The sequence below is a fragment of the Carcharhinus amblyrhynchos genome, chromosome 20 (genome assembly GCF_965287045.1).
Source record: "Carcharhinus amblyrhynchos chromosome 20, sCarAmb.v2.hapA, whole genome shotgun sequence".
Lineage (NCBI taxonomy): Eukaryota > Metazoa > Chordata > Chondrichthyes > Carcharhiniformes > Carcharhinidae > Carcharhinus > Carcharhinus amblyrhynchos.
The window spans coordinates 52,534,996-52,554,982 of NC_137343.1; the positions used below are offsets into that span (position 1 = coordinate 52,534,996).

Consider the following 19,987-nt stretch of genomic DNA (forward strand, 5'->3'; position numbering starts at 1 on the left):
CGTAGATATTTAGAGAAAGGCGGTGTTTTGGATATGCTTACAAAAGGTGCGTCTCTATTCTGCCTCTAATCAAGCAGTTCAGTGCAGCCCCAACGCTGACATCAATCTAACAATTTGCAAGTCGTGGGGGTTACAGATAGTGTGACATGAACCCAAGATCCCAATTGAGGCTGCCCTCGTGTGAGGAACTTAAAACATAGATCCTAGAACCTGGGGCACTCCACTGGTGACCGACCTCCGTGCAGAAAAAGACCCATCCACAACCACTCTTTGCCTTCTGTGGGCAAGCTGTTTCTGAATTCACAAAGCAATGTCCCCTCACTTTCTCCATAAGCCTTGCATGGAGGCACCTTATCAAACGCCTTGCTGAAGTCCATATAAACCACATCTACTGCTCTTCCTTTGTCAATGTGTTTAGACACATTCTCAAAAAATTCAATCAGGCTCGAAAGGCACGATCTGCCTTTGACTCCAGCCAGGACAGTTAGTGAGATTTTGCAAGCCCAGGCAAGTCATGGGGGTTACAGATAGTGTGACATGAACCCAAGATCCCATGCTGACTATTCTTGATCATACAATACCTCTCCAAATGTTCATAAGTCCTGGCTCTCAGGATCTTCTCCATCAACTTAACAACCATTGAGGTTTGACTCACTGGTCTATAATTTCCTGAGCTATCTCTACTCCTTTTCTTGAATAAAGGATCCACATCCGCAATCCTCTGGAACCTCTCCTGTCTCCATTGATGACACAAAGATCATCATGTGGGTATGCCGGCGTTGGACTGGCATAAACACAGTAAAAAGTCTGACAACACCAGGTTTTAGTCCAACCTATTTATTGATAATAGACTCACAAGCTTTCGGGGTTAGCCCCTTCATCAGGTGAATGGAGAGTTCTGGCCTCAGACAGAGCATATAACAGCACACACAGTTTACAGATTACTGATTAGAATGCGAGTCTTTACAGCTAACCTGCTGTTCAAGACCTGAAGTGGCTGACAATGTGAGTGGAAGGAGCACTGATCACAGGTTACAGAGATGTGTATTGTCTCCAGACAGTACAGTAAGTGAGGTTTTGCAAACCCAGGCAAGTCACGGGGGTTTACAGATAGTGCGACATGAACCCAAGATCCCTGTTGAGACCGTCCTCGTGTGCGGAACTTGGCTATCAGTCTCTGTTCAGCGACTCTGCGCTGTCGTGTGTCGTGAAGGCTGCCTTGGAGAATGCTTACCCGAAGGTCAGAGGCTGAATGCCCGTGACCACTGAAGTGTTCGCCAACAGGAAGGGAACAGTCTTGCCTGGTGACTGTCGAGCGATGTTCATTCATCCGTTGTTGTAGCGTCTGCATGGTCTCCCCAATGTACCATGCTTCGGGACATCCTTTCTTGCAACGTATCAGGTAGACAATGTTGGCTGAGTTGCAAGAGTATTTACCGTGTACCTGGTGGATGGTATTCTCACGTGTGATGATGGTATCCATGTCGATGATCCGGCATGTCTTGCAGAGGTTGCTGTGGCAGGGTTGTGTGGTATTGTGGTCACTGTTCTCCTGAAGGCTGGGTAGACAAGCCCTCCGTATACACAGGATTTGCTCAGATGAGGAGGATCGTGACAGACACCTCCAGACCCTGAAAGATGCCCTCATAAGAACAGGATATGGTGCTCGACTCATAGATCGGCAGTTCCGATGCGCCACAGCGAAAAACCGCACCAATCTCCTCAGAAGGCAAACACAGGACACAGTGGACAGAGTACCCTTCGTCGTCCAGTACTTCCCCGGAGCGGAGAAGCTACGACATCTTCTCCGGAGTCTTCAACATATCATTGATGAAGACGAACATCTCGCCAGGGCTATCCCCACACCCCCACTTCTTGCTTTCAGACAACCACACAACCTCAAACAGACCATTGTTCGCAGCAAACTACCCAGCCTTCAGGAGAACAGTGACCACAATACCACACAACCCTGTCACAGCAACCTCTGCAAGACATGCTGGATCATCGACATGGATACCATCATCACACGTGAGAATACCATCCTACAGGTACATGGTAAATACTCTTGCAACTCGGCCAACATTGTCTACCTGATACGTTGCAAGAAAGAGTGTCCCGAAGCATGGTACATTGGGGAGACCATGCAGACGCTACGACAACGGATGAATGAACATCGCTCGACAGTCACCAGGCAAGACTGTTCCCTTCCTGTTGGCGAACACTTCAGTGGTCATGGGCATTCAGCCTCTGACCTTCGGGTAAGCATTCTCCAAGGCGGCCTTCACGACACACGACAGCGCAGAGTCGCTGAACAGAGACTGATAGCCAAGTTCCGCACACATGAGGACGGTCTCAACAGGGATCTTGGGTTCATGTCACATTATCTGTAACCCCCGTGACTTGCCTGGGTTTGCAAAACCTCACTTACTGTACTGTCTGGAGACAATACACATCTCTTTAACCTGTGATCAGTGCTCCTTCCACTCACATTGTCAGCCACTTCAGGTCTTGAACAGCAGGTTAGGTGTAAGGATTCGCATTCTAATCAGTAATCTCTAAACTGTCTGTGCTTTATATGCTCTGTCTGAGGCCAGAACTCTCCATTCACCTGACGAAGGGGCTAACCCCGAAAGCTTGTGAGTATATTATCAAATAAATAGGTTGGACTAAAACCTGGTGTTGTCAGACTTCTTACAAAGATCATCGCCAGAGGCTCAGCAATCTCTTCCCTCGCCTCCCACAGTAACCTGGGGTACATTCCATCCGGTCCCGGTGACTTATCTAACTTGATGCTTTTCAAAAGCTCCAACACATTCTCTTTCTAAATGTCTAGATATTCAAGCTTTTCAGTCCACTATAAGTCTGCACTACAACCACCAAGATCCTTTTCCACTGTGAATACTGAAGTAAAGTATTCATTGAGCATCTCTGCTATTTCTACCGGTTCAATACAAACTTTCCCACCATCACACTTGCTAGGTCCTATTCCTTCACATCTTATCCTCTTGCTCTTCACATACTTGTAGAATGCCTTGGGGTTTTCCTTAATCCTGCCTGCCAAGGTCTGATGACCCTTTCCAGCTCTCCTAATTTCCTTCTTAAGTTCTTTCCTACTAGCCGTATACTTACTCTTCCAGATCCCTAACATTACCTAGCTCCCTGAACCTTTTGTAAGCTTCTCTTTTCTTCTTGACTAAATCATTACAGCTTTCATGCACCACGGTTCCTGTAACCTACCACAACTTCTCTGTCTCATTGGAATGTTGCTATGCAGAACTCCAGACAAATATGCCTTGAAAATTTGCCACATTTCTTCCGTATGTTTCCCTGAGAAAACCTCTTTCCAACTTATGCCTGTAATTTCCTGCCTAATAACTTCATAATTCCCCTTGTTCCAATTAAACACTTTCCTAGCCTGCCTGATCCTATCTCTCTCCAATGCTAGTGTAAAGGAGATAGAGTTATGATCACTATCCCCAAAATGCTCTCCCACTGAGAGATCAGACACCTGTCCAGGTTCATTTCCCAATACCAATCAAGTACAGCCTCTCCTCTTGCAGGCTTATCCACATACTGTGTCAGGAAACCGTCCTGAACACACCTAACAAACTCCTCCCCTTACCCGAGGGAGATTCCAATCGATATTTGGGAATTAAAATCTCCCATCACGACAACTCTGTTATTACTGCATCTCTCCAGGATCTGTTTCCTATCTCCCCTCAACATCCCTGTTACTATTAGGCGGCCTACAGTAAAGTTATTGACCCCTTCCTGTTCCGAGCCTCCACCCACAGAGACTCCGTAGACAATCCCTCCATGGTGTCTATCTTTTCTACAGCCGTGACAATGTATCCATGCTCTAAGACTATCTATTTTCACTTCTGTAACTTTAACCCTCTTATCCCATTGAATGCTGAAATCCTGATTCATGGACTGATTCAGGACTAGAGGGCACAGCCTCAAGATAAGGGGGGGCAGTTTAGATCAGAGTTGAGGAGGAACTTCTTCACTCAAAGGGTGGTGAATCTCTGGAATTCTCTGCCTGTTGAAGTGGTGGAGGCTGCCTCGCTAAATATATTTAAGACGTGGGTAGATAGGTTTTTGGTAGGCAAGGGGATTAAGGGTTATGGGGAGAAAGCGGGAAAGTGGAACTGAGCCACTTCAGATCAGCCATGATCTTATTGAATGGCGGGGCAGGCTCGAGGGGCTAGATGGCCTACTCCTGCTCCTATTTCTTATGTGACACTGTCTCTGATCAGCAGTCATCCAAGTCTCTGTAATGGCCACCACATCACATTTCCAAGTAGCAATCCATGCTCGAAGCTCATCCACTTTGTTCACAACACTCCTTGTGTTAAAATAGACACATCTCAAACCTGCGGTCTGAGTGCTTCCCTTCTCCATCACAAAACTTGGCTATCAGTCTCTGCTCAGCGACTCTGCGCTGTTGTGTGTTGTGAAGGCTGCCTTGGAGAACGCTTACCCGAAGGTCAGAGGCTGAATGCCCGTGACCACTGAAGTGTTCGCCAACAGGAAGGGAACAGTCTTGCCTGGTGATTGTCGAGCGATGTTCGTTCATCCGTTGTCGTAGCGTCTGCATGGCCCCCCCAGTGTACCATGCTTCAGGACATCCTGTCCTGCAGCGTATTAGGTAGACAACGTTGGCCGAGTTGCAAGAGTACTTACCGTGTACCTGGTGGATGGTGTTCTCATGTGAGATGATGGCATCTGTATCAATGATCTGGCACGCCTTGCAGAAGTTGCTGTGGCAGGGTTGTGTGGGGTCATGCTCACTGTTCTCCTGAAGGCTGGGTAGTTTGCTGCGGACAATGGTCTGTTTGAGGTTGTGTGGTTCTTTGAAGGCAAGAAACAGGGGTGTGGGGATGGCCCTGGCAAGATGTTCATCTTCATCGGTGACATGTTGAAGGCTCCGGAGATGATATCGTAGCTTCTCTGCTCTGGGGAAGTACCACTCGACAATCAACAGGCAAGACTGTTCCCTTCCTGTTGGCGAACACTTCAGTGGTCACAGGCATTCAGTCTCTGACCTTCGGGTAAGAGTTCTCCAAGATGGCCTTTGTGACACATGACAGCACAGAGTCGCTGAGCAGAGACTGATAGCCAAGTTCTGCACACGAGGACAGCCTCAACCTGGATCTTGGATTCATGTCACGCTATCTGTAACCCCCATGACTTTCCTGAGCTTGCAAAATCTCACTAACTGTCCTGTCTGGAGACAATACACATCTCTTTAACCTGTGCTTGACCCTCTCTCCACTCTCATTGGCTGTATGTTTGAGACTTACAAAAATGTAGTTTAGTGTAAATCACGCTTCAATAAAACCTCTTCAGAATTCTGCATTGTAAAACTGACAGGTTTCCCTCCCCTAGGTACAGAATGCCTTCCAGAATGTTTTGGAAACTACTAGTCTATACCAGGACTAGCACATCACAAATTAGGAATAACACAAATCACCAATACTATGTAGCAACTTGAGTGATCTAGTAAATCAAGCCAACTTGAGCTGATTAGTGTAAAACAGTTGTAGTGGACCTCTGTGCTGTCACTTTGGCTCTAGGCAATCAATCATTCACCAAACGATTGGGTTTGAAAACAAACTCATAGGTGCCTTCGTTATCCAGAGGAATGTCATTTTCACAAACCACATTACATCATGTCACATTTCCTGTCCTGTGTGTACCCATCTGCTTTTTCAATTTCTTGTATCATCATTTTGAAGATTTTCACTGTCGTATCATTCTGTTTTGCTGTTTGCTGTGCAGACACATGGGTTTGGGCCACTGTCTGTGGGAGTTTGCGCATTCTCCCTGAGCTTGCGTGGGTTTTCTCCGGGTGCTCTGGTTTCCTCCCACACCCCAAAGATGTGCTGTTAGGCTGATTGGCAGGAATAAATTGTCCCTAAATCAGTTTCCCTCGATCTGGATGGCCATAAAACATTAGATAGGGGTCATGAGTAGAGAGGTGGACTGGTGGTGTTGAGATGGCGGCGCGGGCTCGTTGGGCCAAAGGGCCTGTTTCCCGGGCTGTTTTTGTTCTTTGACTTGATTACCTGTAAAGACTCACACTCCAACCATTATTTTGTAAATTGAGTTTGTGTCTTTATATGCCCTGTTTGCGAACAGAACTCCCACTTACCTGATGAAGGGGCAGCGCTCCGAAAGCTTGTGGCTTGTGCTACCAAATAAACCTGTTGGACTTTAACCTGGTGTTGTGAAACTTCTTACTGTGCTTACCCCAGTCCACATCATGCCCACTGCCTTATCAGCCTACTCTCAATCATCAAAGTGCTGACGGTGTTGCACTTGACTCCACCCCTCTAAACTCATCTTCCCCAAACACGGATTGAGGTGAGGTAGGAGTAAACACAGCATTTGACTGAAGGCAGCATTATGCTATGCTTGCAAAATTGAAGTCAATAGTTGTGATTGGTGGGGTTTGTCATCTCAATGACAACTTATATTAAAGTCGCTATAGAAATGTTCTAGTACAGAATTAGACACTAAGCCATGTAAGGTGATATTAGGGCAGACAAAAGTTTTGTTACCAAGGCAAGTTTGAGGGAACATCTTGAAGGAAGATGGGAAAGTAGAGAATTGTGGAGGGGTCAGGTCCTCGATCGTACACCATCTATAACTGCAGTGATTAATGTCAGGAGGGCTGCACCAGTTGATGTTAATGAGTAAAGTGCACGTAAGGACTTGGATGCTTTTGATTTACAGAAAGTACAATTTGGAAGGCCAGCCAGAAGTTTAGAATAATCTTGTTGAGATTTAAAAAAGGCATGAATCAGGATTTCAGCAGTCAATGGGATAAGAGGGTTAAAGTTACACAAGTGAAAATAGATAGTCTTAGAGAATGGATACATTGTCAGAGTCTTGTCTCATCTTCAAGTATGACCCCAAATATCTGGGTTACTCTCAGACAGCAGTTTGGAAGAGGGATGTAGTCAGTAGCTAGGGACTGGACGCCAAAGTCAACGGCTTCAGTCTTTCCAATATTTAGTGGGGAAAATAGAAACATCCAAAGTGCTAGAAATATTTGATATTTTTTATTCTTGTATATTCTTGTACAGGTCAATATGACATTTGCTTGCTGCACCTGCACGTTAACTTTATACAGAAGCATCCAAATCTCCTTAAATGTCCACAGTTGCACCTTTGTCACCACTTCAAAATATTTGGCTTTTAATAACTTCCTCATTTGATACACCATCTGCCATCTTGTTTCCCACTCACTTAAACATTCTGCATCTCTGCAGAGGAATGAAGGCTTTGGAGAGAGTGCAGAAAAGGTTTATCAGGATATTACCTGGTGTGGAGACTATTAACATTTGAATAAACTGGGATTGTTCTCCCTGGAAAGACAGAGGCTGAGGGGCGACCTAATAGATGTTCATAAAATTGAGGGGTTTAGATAGGGTGAACAGTTGGAAGCTTTTTCCCAGGGCAGAAATGACAATTACAGGGGGGCACAAGTTCAAGGTAAGGGGGGGGGAAGGTCCAGTGGAGATGTGCGGGGGAAGTTTTTTACAGAGAGGGTGGTGGGGGCCTGGAATGCACTGCCAAGTGAGGTGGTTGAGGCAAATACATTAGTGACATTTAAGACTGATCTAGGTAGACATATGAACAGACAGGGAATAGAGAGATACAAGCGGTTGGTTGAGATAGGTAAACGTGATTGGCACAGGCTTGGAGAGCTGAAGGGCCTGTTCCTGTGCTGGATTGTTCTTTGTCAGGGGGATGGGAACCTTTGTAAGGAGTTCGAGAAGCGGGGAGCAAGGACAAAATGTGGGGAGAAGGTTCCAACTACATCAAAAATCAGGAAAAAAGTTAAAAGGAAGGAGAACTCAGATGTAATTAATGGAAATGTTAGAATTCAAAAGGAGGTTCAAAAACTAGTGTAAGCGCACTTTATCTGAATGCTCGTAGCATTCGAAACAAGGTTTGAGTTGACGGCACAACTCGTTGTGAACAAGTATGATTTGGTGGCCATTTCAGAGACAAGGTTGCAGGATGGTCACTAATGGGAGTTGAATTTAAAATATAGATGGAGCGTGAGAAGGTAAAATCCAATGCCAGTGTCTGATGCTTAAATAAAGGAGACGACAATGGGATGAGGGAGGAGTTGGCAAAGGTAGACTGGGAACAAAAACTTTATGGTGGGACAATTGAGGAACAGTGGAGGACTTTGAAAGCGACCTTTCACAGTGCTCAGCAAAAGTATATACCAGTGATAAGGAAGGACGTAAAAGAGAGAATCAGCCATGGATATCTAAAGAAATAAAGGAGGGTATCAAAATGCATACAAAGTGGCAAAGATTAGTGGAAAATGCGAGGATTGGGAAATCTTTAAAGGTCAACAGAAAGCCACAAGAAAAGCTCTAAAGAAAAGTAACATGGATTATGACAGTAAACTAGCTCAGAATATAAAAACAGATAGCAAAAGTTTCTACTTTACCCACTCATTTTTGTTTTATATATTTGTAAACATTGGTCCTTTAGAGGATAAGAGGGATGTAATAACTGGAAATGAGAAAATGGCTGAGGCATTGAACAGGTATTTTGTGATGACCTTCACAATGGTATTTGCATCAAACGTACAGAAATGAAATGCCTTTATTTTTCAGTGCTGGTTGCCCTATATGAGGAACCGGAGAAGCCCAACAATGCAATGGAGTATCCTTTATTGATCAAAAAGAATTGTCCGATCTTTTTTTGATTTGTCTTATTGTTGCACTCTTGTCCTTATCCACAAGCACCTTAAAACTTTGGAGGGTGGCAAATGTTGTACCTTTGTTTAAAAAAGGGTGCAGGGAAAAGCCTGGGAACTACAGTTCAGTGAGCCTGTACTGCGTAAGTGCTGGGTAAGTTGTTGGAAGGTATTTTGAGAGAGTGGATCTAGAAGCATTTAGAGATGCAAGGACTGATTAGGGGTGGTCAGCATGGCTTTGAGTGGAAAATCATGTCTCACAAATTTGATTGTTTTTTTTTGAAAGAATAACCAAGAAGATAGATGACAGCAGTGCAGTTGATGTTGTCTACATGGACTTTAGCAAGGCCTTTGACAAGGTACCACATGGTAGGTTGTTGCATCAGGTTAAGTGTCATGGGATCCAGGGTGAGGTAGCTAATTGGATACATAATTGGCTTGATGACAGAAGCCAGAGGGTGGTTATAGAAGGTTGTTTTTCAAACTGGAGGTCTGTGACCAGCGGTGTGTCTCAGGGATAGGTGCTGGGTCCACTGTTATTTGTCATTAATATAAATGATTTAGTTGAGAATATAGGAGGCATGGTTAGTAAATTTGCAGATGACAGTGAAGAAGGTTATCACGGATTGCAACGGGATCTTGATCAGTTGGGCCAGTGGTTGCACCAGTTCACCAGATTCTCTCTCTGATTCCTGTACTCTGTCTTGTCATTGTTTGAAATCTGACCCACGAAGGTGGTGTCATCAGAATTTAAAATCAAGTTGGAGGGGAATTTAGCCACACAGTCCCAGGTGTATAATGAGTATAATAAGGAGTTGAGGACATAATTTTACTGTCCCACCTGCCACAGGAATTGGAGCAGGTGAGGGGCGGATAATGGAAAGATTGTTGACATTGCTGCTTATTTATAGAAAGGCTTAAACTGCTACTTTGCATCATGCTAGAGGGGCAGAATGGTTTGGAAGGCTGAAGGAACTGTGTCTGCGGTGCTGATTTAACTGCCCGTTCCGTCAAACAGTTCTTGTGGATTGACATTTACAGACTGATTTTGCCTTTGTTTGTAAGTAGCTGGCACAATGTTATGACAATTTCACTGTATTGGAAGATGCTTGGTTTATTTCCTTAATATATGTATATTAGTTTTTTGAAACAGCATTTGGGCACAGCAGGCCCTGAGACTGCAGATGTTGAAACACTGCGACTTGAAGTGATAGAACTGAGGCAGAAATACGAGTTACTACTGGAGGAAAATAAGGATTTAAAAGCCAAGGTAATGCACCATGCTGACCTGTCCCACTATGTCTGTGGCAAAACTTGCCATTGTGTTGTTACACTGTAATAGGAGTGAACGAATAGTTTTTTTTAATGTTTACAAATCTCAACAGTTAGAATCACAGGATGGATAAAATGTATGCAAGGCTGCTAAGAGAAACAAGGAAGAAACTAAAGGAGGCTTTGATCGTTTCCATTGCAAGCTACAGCCAGCTTAACTATACTTCCTCACACAGTGCTTCCTTCAAGGACTGCATTCCATTACCCCTCTTTCTGTTTTATCTGTTCAGACAATACAACCTTTCAAACTAGATCATTTGGCTGTCTTCGTTTTCCCTTAACTGAGAATTCCCTACCTCGGTGTGGTTGGAGGGCATTCCACTGTATCCAATGTATTTCAGGCACTCTGTTCTTACCCTTTCCCCTCTCTTTCTCCCAGAAACATGATGTTATTTCACGTGTCCTCACCTTCCACCCTACCAGCCTCAGGATTCACCTTCAGCCAATTCTGCCACCTCCAGCCTAAAGCTACCACTAAACACACATTCCCCTGCCCTTTCAGTTTTTTGAAGGGATTATTTCTTCCACACTACAGAACAAGAGGGCACAAAATAATTGATAAAAGAAATAAAAGTGATGCGAGGAAAGAATGTTTCACTTTTGAGAAAATAATGTTTTTTGGAACAAACTTTTTGTGGGTGAGCTCTCGCTGGCCCTTGAAATTCTGGGGGAGATGGTGTAAGTCTCGCGCTGAGCCGTACCCATTTCCACAGGTCTCCAAGGTGAACAGTCTCTGGCATGTTGGAACAATGTAGGTAATGGAAGTGGGCAAGTCAGATTCATTACTTATAGAACCCTACAGTGCAGAAGAAGGTCCTTCAGCCCATCAAGTCTGCACCGAACACAATCCCACCCAGGCCCTACCCCCATATCCCTACATATTATACCCACTTGCATTTATATAGCACCATTCATGACCACAGAACAGCTCAAAAGCATATTGAAATTGTAGTCACCGTTGGAGGACGTTCCTGTTTCGCCATTAATTGGATATCAATGTGATAACGAACAGATAATCCATTATTTCTTTGTTATATGATTGAGACAAAGAATGACCACAAGACCACAGATAATTGTCTTGTTCTTCTTTGAAATAATGCTATGGAATCTTTTATATCCACCTGAGACACCAGACGAGGTTTTATCTGAAAGTCAGCACCTCCAACAGCGCAGCACTCCAACACTGCAGTCGAATATCAGCTTTGATTTTTCTGCTGAAGTGTTCGGTCTGGAATTTGAACCCATCATGTTCTGACTCATTTAGAGGCATAGCTGAGAACCCAAATGATGCAAGATTATGCAAATAAAACCAAGAATTAACAAAAAGAAGGAAGCACCATTCCCAATGCTGGGAATTAATTAAAATTTCTGAATTAAAATTTCCCTGGTGTATCTTGCTTCAGAAGAGCACTATCTCCAATCGTTTCATCAGCCCACTGGCCCAATTGGTCAAGATCCCGTTGCAATGCAAGATAACTTTCTTCTCTGTCCCCTATGCCACCAATCTTGGTGTCATCTGCAAATTTACTTACCATACTTACTAAATTCTCATCTAAATCATTAATATAAATGACAAATAACAACGGACCCAGCATCGATCCCTGAGGCACACCCTGGTAGTCATGATGTGGAGATGCCGGTGTTGGCCTGGGGTAAACACAGTAAGAAGTCTCACATCACCAGGTTAAAGTCCAACAGGTTTATTTGATAGTAAACTCACAAGCTTTTGGGGTTTGCCCCTTCGTCAGGTGAATGGAGAGTTCTGGTCTCAAACAGAGCATATAACAGCACAGACAGTTTACAGATTACTGATTAGAATGCGCGTCTTTACAACTAACCTGCTGTTCAAGTCTTAAAGATGCAGACAATGTGAGTGGAAAAAACATTAGGCCTAAGTTAAAGAGATGTGTATTATCTCCAGACAGTACAGTAAATGAGGTTTTGCAAACTCAGGCAAGTCAGGCATCTCTGCTCAATGACTTTGCGCTGTCGTGTGTCGTGAAGGCCGCCTTGGAGAATGCTTACCCGAAGATCAGAGGCCGAATGCCTGTGACCACTGAAGTGTTCACCAACAGGAAGGGAACAGTCTTGCCTGGTGATTGTGGAGCAATGTTCATTCATCCGTTGTCGTAGCGTCTGCATGGTCTCCCCAATGTACCATGCTTCGGGACATCCTTTCCTGCAGCGTATCAGGTAGACAATGTTGGCCGAGTTGCAAGAGTATGTACCATGTAGCTGGTGGATGGTATTCTCAGACCATTGTTCGCAGCAAACTACCCAGCCTTCAGAACAGTGACCACGACACCACACAACCCTGCCACAGCAACCTCTGCAAGACATGCCGGATCATCGACATGGATACCATCATCACGTGAGAATACCATCCACCAGGTACATGGTAAATACTCTTGCAACTCGGCCAACATTGTCTACCTGATACGTTGCAAGAAAGGATGTCCCGAAGCATGGTACATTGGGGAGACCATGCAGACGCTACGACAACGGATGAATGAACATCGCTCGACAATCACCAGGCAAGACTGTTCCCTTCCTGTTGGCGAACACTTCAGTGGTCACGGGCATTCAGCCTCTGACCTTCAGGTAAGCATTCTCCAAGGCGGCCTTCACGACACACGACAGCGCAGAGTCGCTGAGCAGAGACTGATAGCCAAGTTCCACACGCATGAGGACGGTCTCAATAGGGATCTTGGGTTCATGTCGCACTATCTGGAACCCCCGTGACTTGCCTGGATTTGCAAAATCTCACTTACTGTACTGTCTGGAGACAATACACATCTCTTTAACCTGTGATCAGTGCTCCTTCCACTCACATTGTCTGCATTTTTAAGACTTGAACAGCAGGTTAGCTGTAAAAACGTGCATTCTAATCTGTAAACTATCTGCTGTTATATGCTCTGTCTGAAGCCAGAACACTCCACTCACCTGACGAAGGGGCTAACCCCGAAAGCTTGTGGGTTTACTATCAAATAAATTGGTTGGACTTTAACCTGGTGTTGTCAGACTTCTTACTGTGCACACCCTGGTCACAGACCTCCAGTTTGAAAAACAACCCTCTACAACCACCATCTGTCTTCTGTCATCAAGCCAATTTTATATCCATTTGGCTATCTCACCCTGAATCCTGTGAGATTTAACCTTATGCAAAAACCTACCTTGTCAAATGGCTTTGCTAAAGTCCATGCAGACAAAACAGCTGCTTTGGGGAGTCAGGAGGTGAGTTAATCGCTGCAGTATTCCCAGCCTCCAACCTGCTCTTGTAGGTATTGTGTTTATGTGGCGAGTCCAGTTGAGTTTCTGGTCAATGGTAACACCAAGGATGTTGACAGTGGGGGATTTGGTGATGGTAACAACAATTGAATATCAACCGGCAGTAATTAGTGTCTCTTATTGGTGATGGTCATCACCTGGCATTTATGTGGCACGAGTGTTACTTGCTACTTATCCGCCCAAGCCTGGACATTGTCCAAATCTTGTTCCATTTTTGAACGTGGACTACTTCAGTATCTGAGGAGTTGCGAATGGTGCAGAACAAAGAAAATTACAGCACAGGTACAGGCCCTTTGGCCTTTGAGCCTGCACTGCCATGCAGCCTGACTGTACCCTTCTGGGGACCATATCCCTCTGTTCCCATCCTATTCATGTATTTATCAAGGCGCCCCTTAAAAGTCACTACCGTATCTGCTTCCACTACCTCCCCAGGCAGTGATTTCCAGGCATCCACCACCTCTGCGCAAAAAAAATTTGCCTTGTGCATCTCCTTTAAACCTTGCCCCTCGCACCTTAAACCTGTGCCCTCAGTAATTGACTCTTCCACCCTGGGGAAAAACTTCTGACTATCCACTCTGTCCATGCCTCTTATAATAGTGTAGACTTCTATCAGGTTGCTCCTCAACCTCCGTTGTTCCAGTGAGAACAAACCAAATTTCTCCAACCTCTCTGTATAGCTAATGCCCTCCATACCAGGCAACATCCTGGTAAATCTTTTCTGTACCCTCTCCAAAGCTTCCAGATCTTCTGGTAGTGTGGCAACCAGAATTGAACACCATATTCCAAGTGCAGCTTCTATAACATTGTGCAATCATTAGCGAATATCCCCACTTCTGAGCTTATGATGGAGGAAAGGTCATTGATGAAGCAGCTGAAGATGGTTGGGTCTAGGACACTACCCTGAGGGATTCCTGCAAAGAAGTCCTTGAACTGAGATGACTCCACAACCACAATCATCTTTCTATGTACCAGGAATGACTCCAACCAGTGGAGGGTTTGTCCCCTGAAACCCATTGATTCCAGTTTTGCTCAGCCTTCTTGATGCCATGGTCGGTTGAATGCGGCCTTGATGTCAAGGGCAGTCACTCTCACCTCTGGAATTCAGCTCTTTTGTCCATGTTTGAACCGAGGCTGTAATGAGGTCAGGAGCTGAGTGACCCTGCTGAAACCCAAACTGAGCCACACTGAGTCAGTTTTGGTGAGTAGTGCTTGACAGCGCTGTGGATGACCCCTTCAATCACTTTACTGATAATCAAGAGTAGACTGAGTGGGTGATAATTGGCTGGGTTGGACTTGTCCTGCTTTTTGTGTACAGGGCAGACCTGGGCAATTTTCCACATTGTTGGGTTGATGCCAGTGTTGTAACTACTGGAAGAGCTTGGCTAGGGGATCGGTAAGTCCTGGAGCACAAGTCTTTAGTACTGATGCCGGAATGTTATCATTGCCTTTGCAGTATCCAGTGCCTCCAACCATTTCTTGATATCATAGAAACCCTACAATGCAGAAAGAGGCCATTTGGCCCACTGAGTCTGCACTGACCACAATCCCACCCAGGCCCTATCCCCATATCCCTACATATTATACACACTAATCCCTGTAATCTACGCATCCCTGGACACTAAGGGGCAATTTTTATCACGGCCAATCAACCTAACCCGCACATCTTTGGACTGTGGGAGGAAACCAGAGCACCCGGAGGAAACCCACACAGACACAGGGAGAATGTGCAAACTCCACACAGACGGTGACTCAAGCCAGGAATCGAACCCAGGACCCTGGAGCTGTGAGGCAGCAGGGCTAACCACTGCCACCGTGCCACCCATCACATGGAGTGAATCGAATTGGCTGGAGACTGGCATCTGAGATGCTGGGGACCACTGGAGGAGGCCGAGATGGATCATCCACTCGGCACGTGTGGCTGAGAATTGCTGCGAATGCTTCAGCCTGATCTTTTACATTGATGTGCTGGGCTTCTCCATCATTGAGGGTGGGGATATTTGTGAAGTCTCCTCCTCCAGTGAGTTGTTTAATCCACCGCCGTTCACGACTGGATGTGGAAGGATTGCAGACTTGGATCTGATCTGTTGATTGTGGGATTACTTATCTCTATCACATGCTGTTTTTGCTGTTTGGCATGCAAGTAGTCCTGTTTGGTAGCTTCACCAAATTGACACCTCATTTTTAGATATGCGTGGTGCTGCTCCTGGCATGTCCCCCTGCACTCTCCATTGAACCAGGGTTGATCCTCTGGCTTGATGGTAATGGGTTGACTGGGGGATGCAGGAGGATGAGGTTGTAGATTGTGCAGTTCTGCTGCTGTTGATGGCCCACAGTGCCTCATGGATGCCCAGCCTTGAGTTGCTAGATTGGTTTGAAGTTTGGGGCCAAAGAAAGATTTGCATATATATGGTGCCTTTTGTGACTACTGGACATCGCAAACACTTCACAGGTAATAAAGCACTCAAAGTTAGACATTGATTTATTATTGTCACATGTATTGGGATATAGTGAAAATTTAAGAAGACAAAGCATACCATTGAGAGTGCTTGGGCGAGAAGGAAAGGGTGCAGATTGTAATGTTGCAATCAGCATTGGGTGAAGAGAAAGATCACCTTAATATATGGACAGACCGCTGTACCATGGGAAGTAAGGCTGCCAATCTGTGTACTCTCAAAAACTATGTTTGAGGATAAATATTGGCCAGGATACAAAATGATTTACATCCACATGAGAGTACAAAAGTGATTTCAATTTTAATGTACATCTGACATCGGCCTTCGTTTCTGCACTCAGTCTTAGATTGGGAATTGAGCAGTAAGAGAGTTCCCTATTGAGCCACAGCTGACCAACAATATGATGTTCATATTGCGTCATGTTGCAACTGTACACAACTCTGGTGCGGCCGCACTTGGAGTACTGTGTGCAGTTCTGGTCCCCACATTACGGGAAGGATGTGGAGGCTTTGGAGAGGGTGCAGAGGAGGTTTACCAGGATGTTGCCTGGTATGGAGGGGAGGTCCTATGAGGAGAGACTAAGGGATTTGGGGTTGTTTTCGCTGGAAAGAAGGCGGCTAAGAGGGGATCTTATTGAAACATATAAGATGATTAGAGGTTTAGATAGGGTGGATGGTGATAGCCTTTTTCCTAGGATGGAGAAAGCTAGCACGAGGGGGCATGGCTTTAAATTAAGGGGCGGTAGTTATAGGACGGATGTCAGGGGTAGGTTCTTTACCCAGAGGGTGGTGAGGGATTGGAATGCCCTGCCTGCTGAGGTTGAAAATGCACCTAGTTTGGGGGCGTTTCAGAGATCCGTGGATAGGTTTATGGATGGAAAGGGATTGGTTTAGGTTAGTGGGTCATTGTTTTTTAACTGGTCGACGCAACATCGTGGGCCGAAGGGCCTGTTCTGCACTGTAATGTTCTATGTTCAAATACCTAGTCATTTTATCTTATACTCTGAGCCCCAATTTGTCAGCCTCCATATGCTTTTATCTACCTGGAAAGAGCGCAGAAAAGATTTACTAGGATGCTACCGGGACTTGATGGATTGAGTTATAAGGAGAAGCTGGATAGACTGGGACTTTTCCTGTGGACCGTAGGAGGCTGAGGGGTGATCTTATAGAGGTCTATAAAATAATGAGGAGCACAGATCAGCTAGATAGTCAATATCTTTTCCCAAAGGTAGGGGAGTCTAAAACTAAAGGGCGTAGGTTTAAGGTGAGTGGGGAGAGATACAAAAGTGTCCAGAGGGGCAATTTTTTCACGCAGAGGGTGGTGAGTGTCTGGAACAAGCTGCCAGAGGTAGTAGTAGAGGCAGGTACAATTTTATCTTTTTTTTAAAAGCATTTTGACAGTTACATAGGTAAGATGGGTATAGAGGGATATGGGCCAAATGCAGGCAACTGTGACTAGCTTTAGGGGCTTTTGAAAAAAAGGGGGGGCAGCATGGACAAGTTGGGCAAAAGGGCCTGCTTCCATGCTGTAAACCTTTATGACTCTACCTGTCTAGCACTTTAAGGGAATTCAGAAAGTACAGAAAACTATGAAAGGATAGACAAAGGGCATCTGAAGATTGAACATGTATGCTGATAACACCCAGGTCTGCTATTTTTCCATTACCTGTGTTGTCAGAGAGATTTTCTAACATCCAGTCCTAGCTAAGTCACAATTTTCTCCAATAGATATGGGAAGAACAAAACCGCTGTCTTTGTCCTGCTATAAATTCTGTTCTGTAGCCACCCTCTGAGGCTGAACCAATCTGTCTGCAATCTGTGTCAGAAATGACACTGAGCTAAGTTATCTGACAACACATTCTTTTTGTTATGTTTTCACCTCCATAACATGTCCACCCTGCCTCAGCTCTGCTGAAACTCTCATTGTGCTAGTGTTACCTCCTGAGTTGACACTTCCTGTTCTCCAAAAGCACAATCAGCTGATGCTAGGATTCTAAACTAAAAACAAAACACAAGAAAGGCTTTGCAGATTTGGCAGCATGTGTGAAGAGAGAAACAATGTCATTAGCTCCCTTTCTTTCCCCGTGGATACTGCCAGACCTGCTGAGTATTTCCAGCATTTTCAGTCCTTATTCCACTTCTCTCCTGGCCACCCTCACATCGTTCCTTCCTAACAAAGAGGACTGAGGGGCGACCTGATTGAGGTGTACAATATTTTGAGGGACAGGAACAGACTGGATAAAGAGCAGCTGCTCCCAAGGGGACATAGGTGAGGGGCAGAAGGTTTGAGTGGGGGATAGGGATGTGAGGGAAAACCTTTTTGCCAAGAAGGTGGTCTGGAATGCGCTGCCTGGGAGAGTGATGGAGGTGGGTTGCTTCACATCCTTTGAAAAAGTAACTAGATGACCATGGCACATCAGAAAATTCAAGGCCATGGGTCAAGTGCTGGTAAATGAGATTAGATTGGAGGTCCGGTGTTCTCAGGTCTCAATGCAGACTTGATGGGCTGAAGGGCTTTTTCTGCATTGATGATTCTATTCTATGATTCTGATTTGAGATCATTTAAATTCTGCTGTCTATATCAAAATCCAGTCCATCCATCAGCTATTTGCTGGCTGATGTATATTGGATCCTGGTCCAAAAACACTTCCAAAAACAAAAAAACATATTCTCTCAGTTTGTGTCCAGATCCCTCCATGTCCTGGAACCACCTATCCCTATCTATCCGGCCACAACCCTATACAAACTCATCTCTAGAGAGAGTGTGGGTCAGTTACTGAGTTTGGAATTGACACAGAATTATGTGGATAATCTGGGGCAATCAGATTGGTTTTGGATTGTTCTAGGAAAGAGTTCCTGTTGACATGATGGCTGAATGATCTGCTTTCTAAGTCTGAACCAATTCCCAGCCTCTGCTTATCATGATTATTTCGTTCATCTGGAGAAAGAGCAAGAGAGAGAACTGTATTCAAAATATCCTTTCAAGTAACAAGGAGTTGCAAAGCTTCCACTGTTGTAATGGTGATGTTGTCAAACATGGCGAGAGTGATGCACAGCACAGCTGGTGTGTTGAGCTCCGCTGTCAGCTGAGAGACTCAATCCAGTCTCCTTTGCCAGCATGCCGCTCGGCAGTTAGCTGAACAATGTGAATTACAGATTTTAATTCAGCAGTCTGCAAACATTGTCTATTTGCTGTTTTTCATTTTTCTCGCTATCTGAAACAGCTAAGGCCAGCTGATCACTGTAAAAGGGTTTAAAAGGATAAGGGCAAGTTGAATTATCTGTTCAGTTTTAAAACCTTGTTTTCATTTGATTATTCTTTATCAAACTATTTACATTTTCACCAAAAAAAGTTTACTTGACTGTGTAATGCTGAGTGTGCAGGTGTACTCTGCATCACATATTTGATGCAGACATTGTCTGGAAAATTTATTTTAATGAAAGCTAACTTACTTCAATCTGTTGTTCATAGCTTGCACAGTTTGAACCCCCAAAAGAGGAAGGGCAGCCTGAATAATATAACAAGACTTTGAATATCATCAGAAGAATGTGTGAAAGGGATCTGATGAAATCACCTAGAAAACTGTACTGAGTTTGGGGAATTGACTCTGTTGGGGGAAGAAAATGGTTTGAAATGCAGCCAGTTCTTTAGGTTATGCTTGCCAAATGAAATGCCGCACTGCAATGCTACCATTGTTATCTGCTTCTACAGAGCAGCAATTGGACTGAGATACTGCAGTAGTTAAATTGCATTCAGTTTAAGTCGGTATACCAATAAAATCTGCATAGAACTTTGATTCAGAAGTGATCATTAAATTCAACGTTTAACAAACATTGGACATTTTATGTTAATATTGGCATGATGTTATCAGAGCCTGAGACGCATTTCACATAAGTTTCTGTTTAAGGTACAGCTTGTTAAACACTCATTTTGCACTTTGGGAAAGAGCTATACCAAACAGATTAAGAAACATTATTTGTGTTGTGTTTCTTGTTAATTTGGGGATGGGGAGGGATAAGCCAGGGATTGCCAACTTCAAGTAACTCTTGACCAGTGAAGTTTGCCATTGCATTATCTGTTCACAAGCCCCACTGAATACGTGTTACCATTGGTTTGGGACTTGATAACATTCAGAATATGGGTCTCCTTGTTGAATGGTTTCCTGTCATCATGGGCAAAGTGA

At 44.6% G+C, this 19,987-nt stretch overlaps 1 protein-coding gene across 1 annotated transcript in view; it reads left to right on the forward strand.

The window, feature by feature from the left end:
* Nucleotides 1–19,600, forward strand: part of mycbp (MYC binding protein) — a 25,949-nt gene extending 6,349 nt beyond the window's left edge. Inside the window, exons 2-5 of the mRNA XM_080208559.1 lie at nucleotides 6–46; nucleotides 8,649–8,697; nucleotides 9,872–10,001; nucleotides 19,276–19,600. Coding sequence (XP_080064685.1) covers nucleotides 6–46; nucleotides 8,649–8,697; nucleotides 9,872–10,001; nucleotides 19,276–19,320 — 265 coding nt within the window. The 3' untranslated portion in view covers nucleotides 19,321–19,600. The remainder of the gene's footprint in view (nucleotides 1–5; nucleotides 47–8,648; nucleotides 8,698–9,871; nucleotides 10,002–19,275) is intronic.
* The last annotated feature ends 387 nt before the right edge of the window (nucleotides 19,601–19,987 follow it).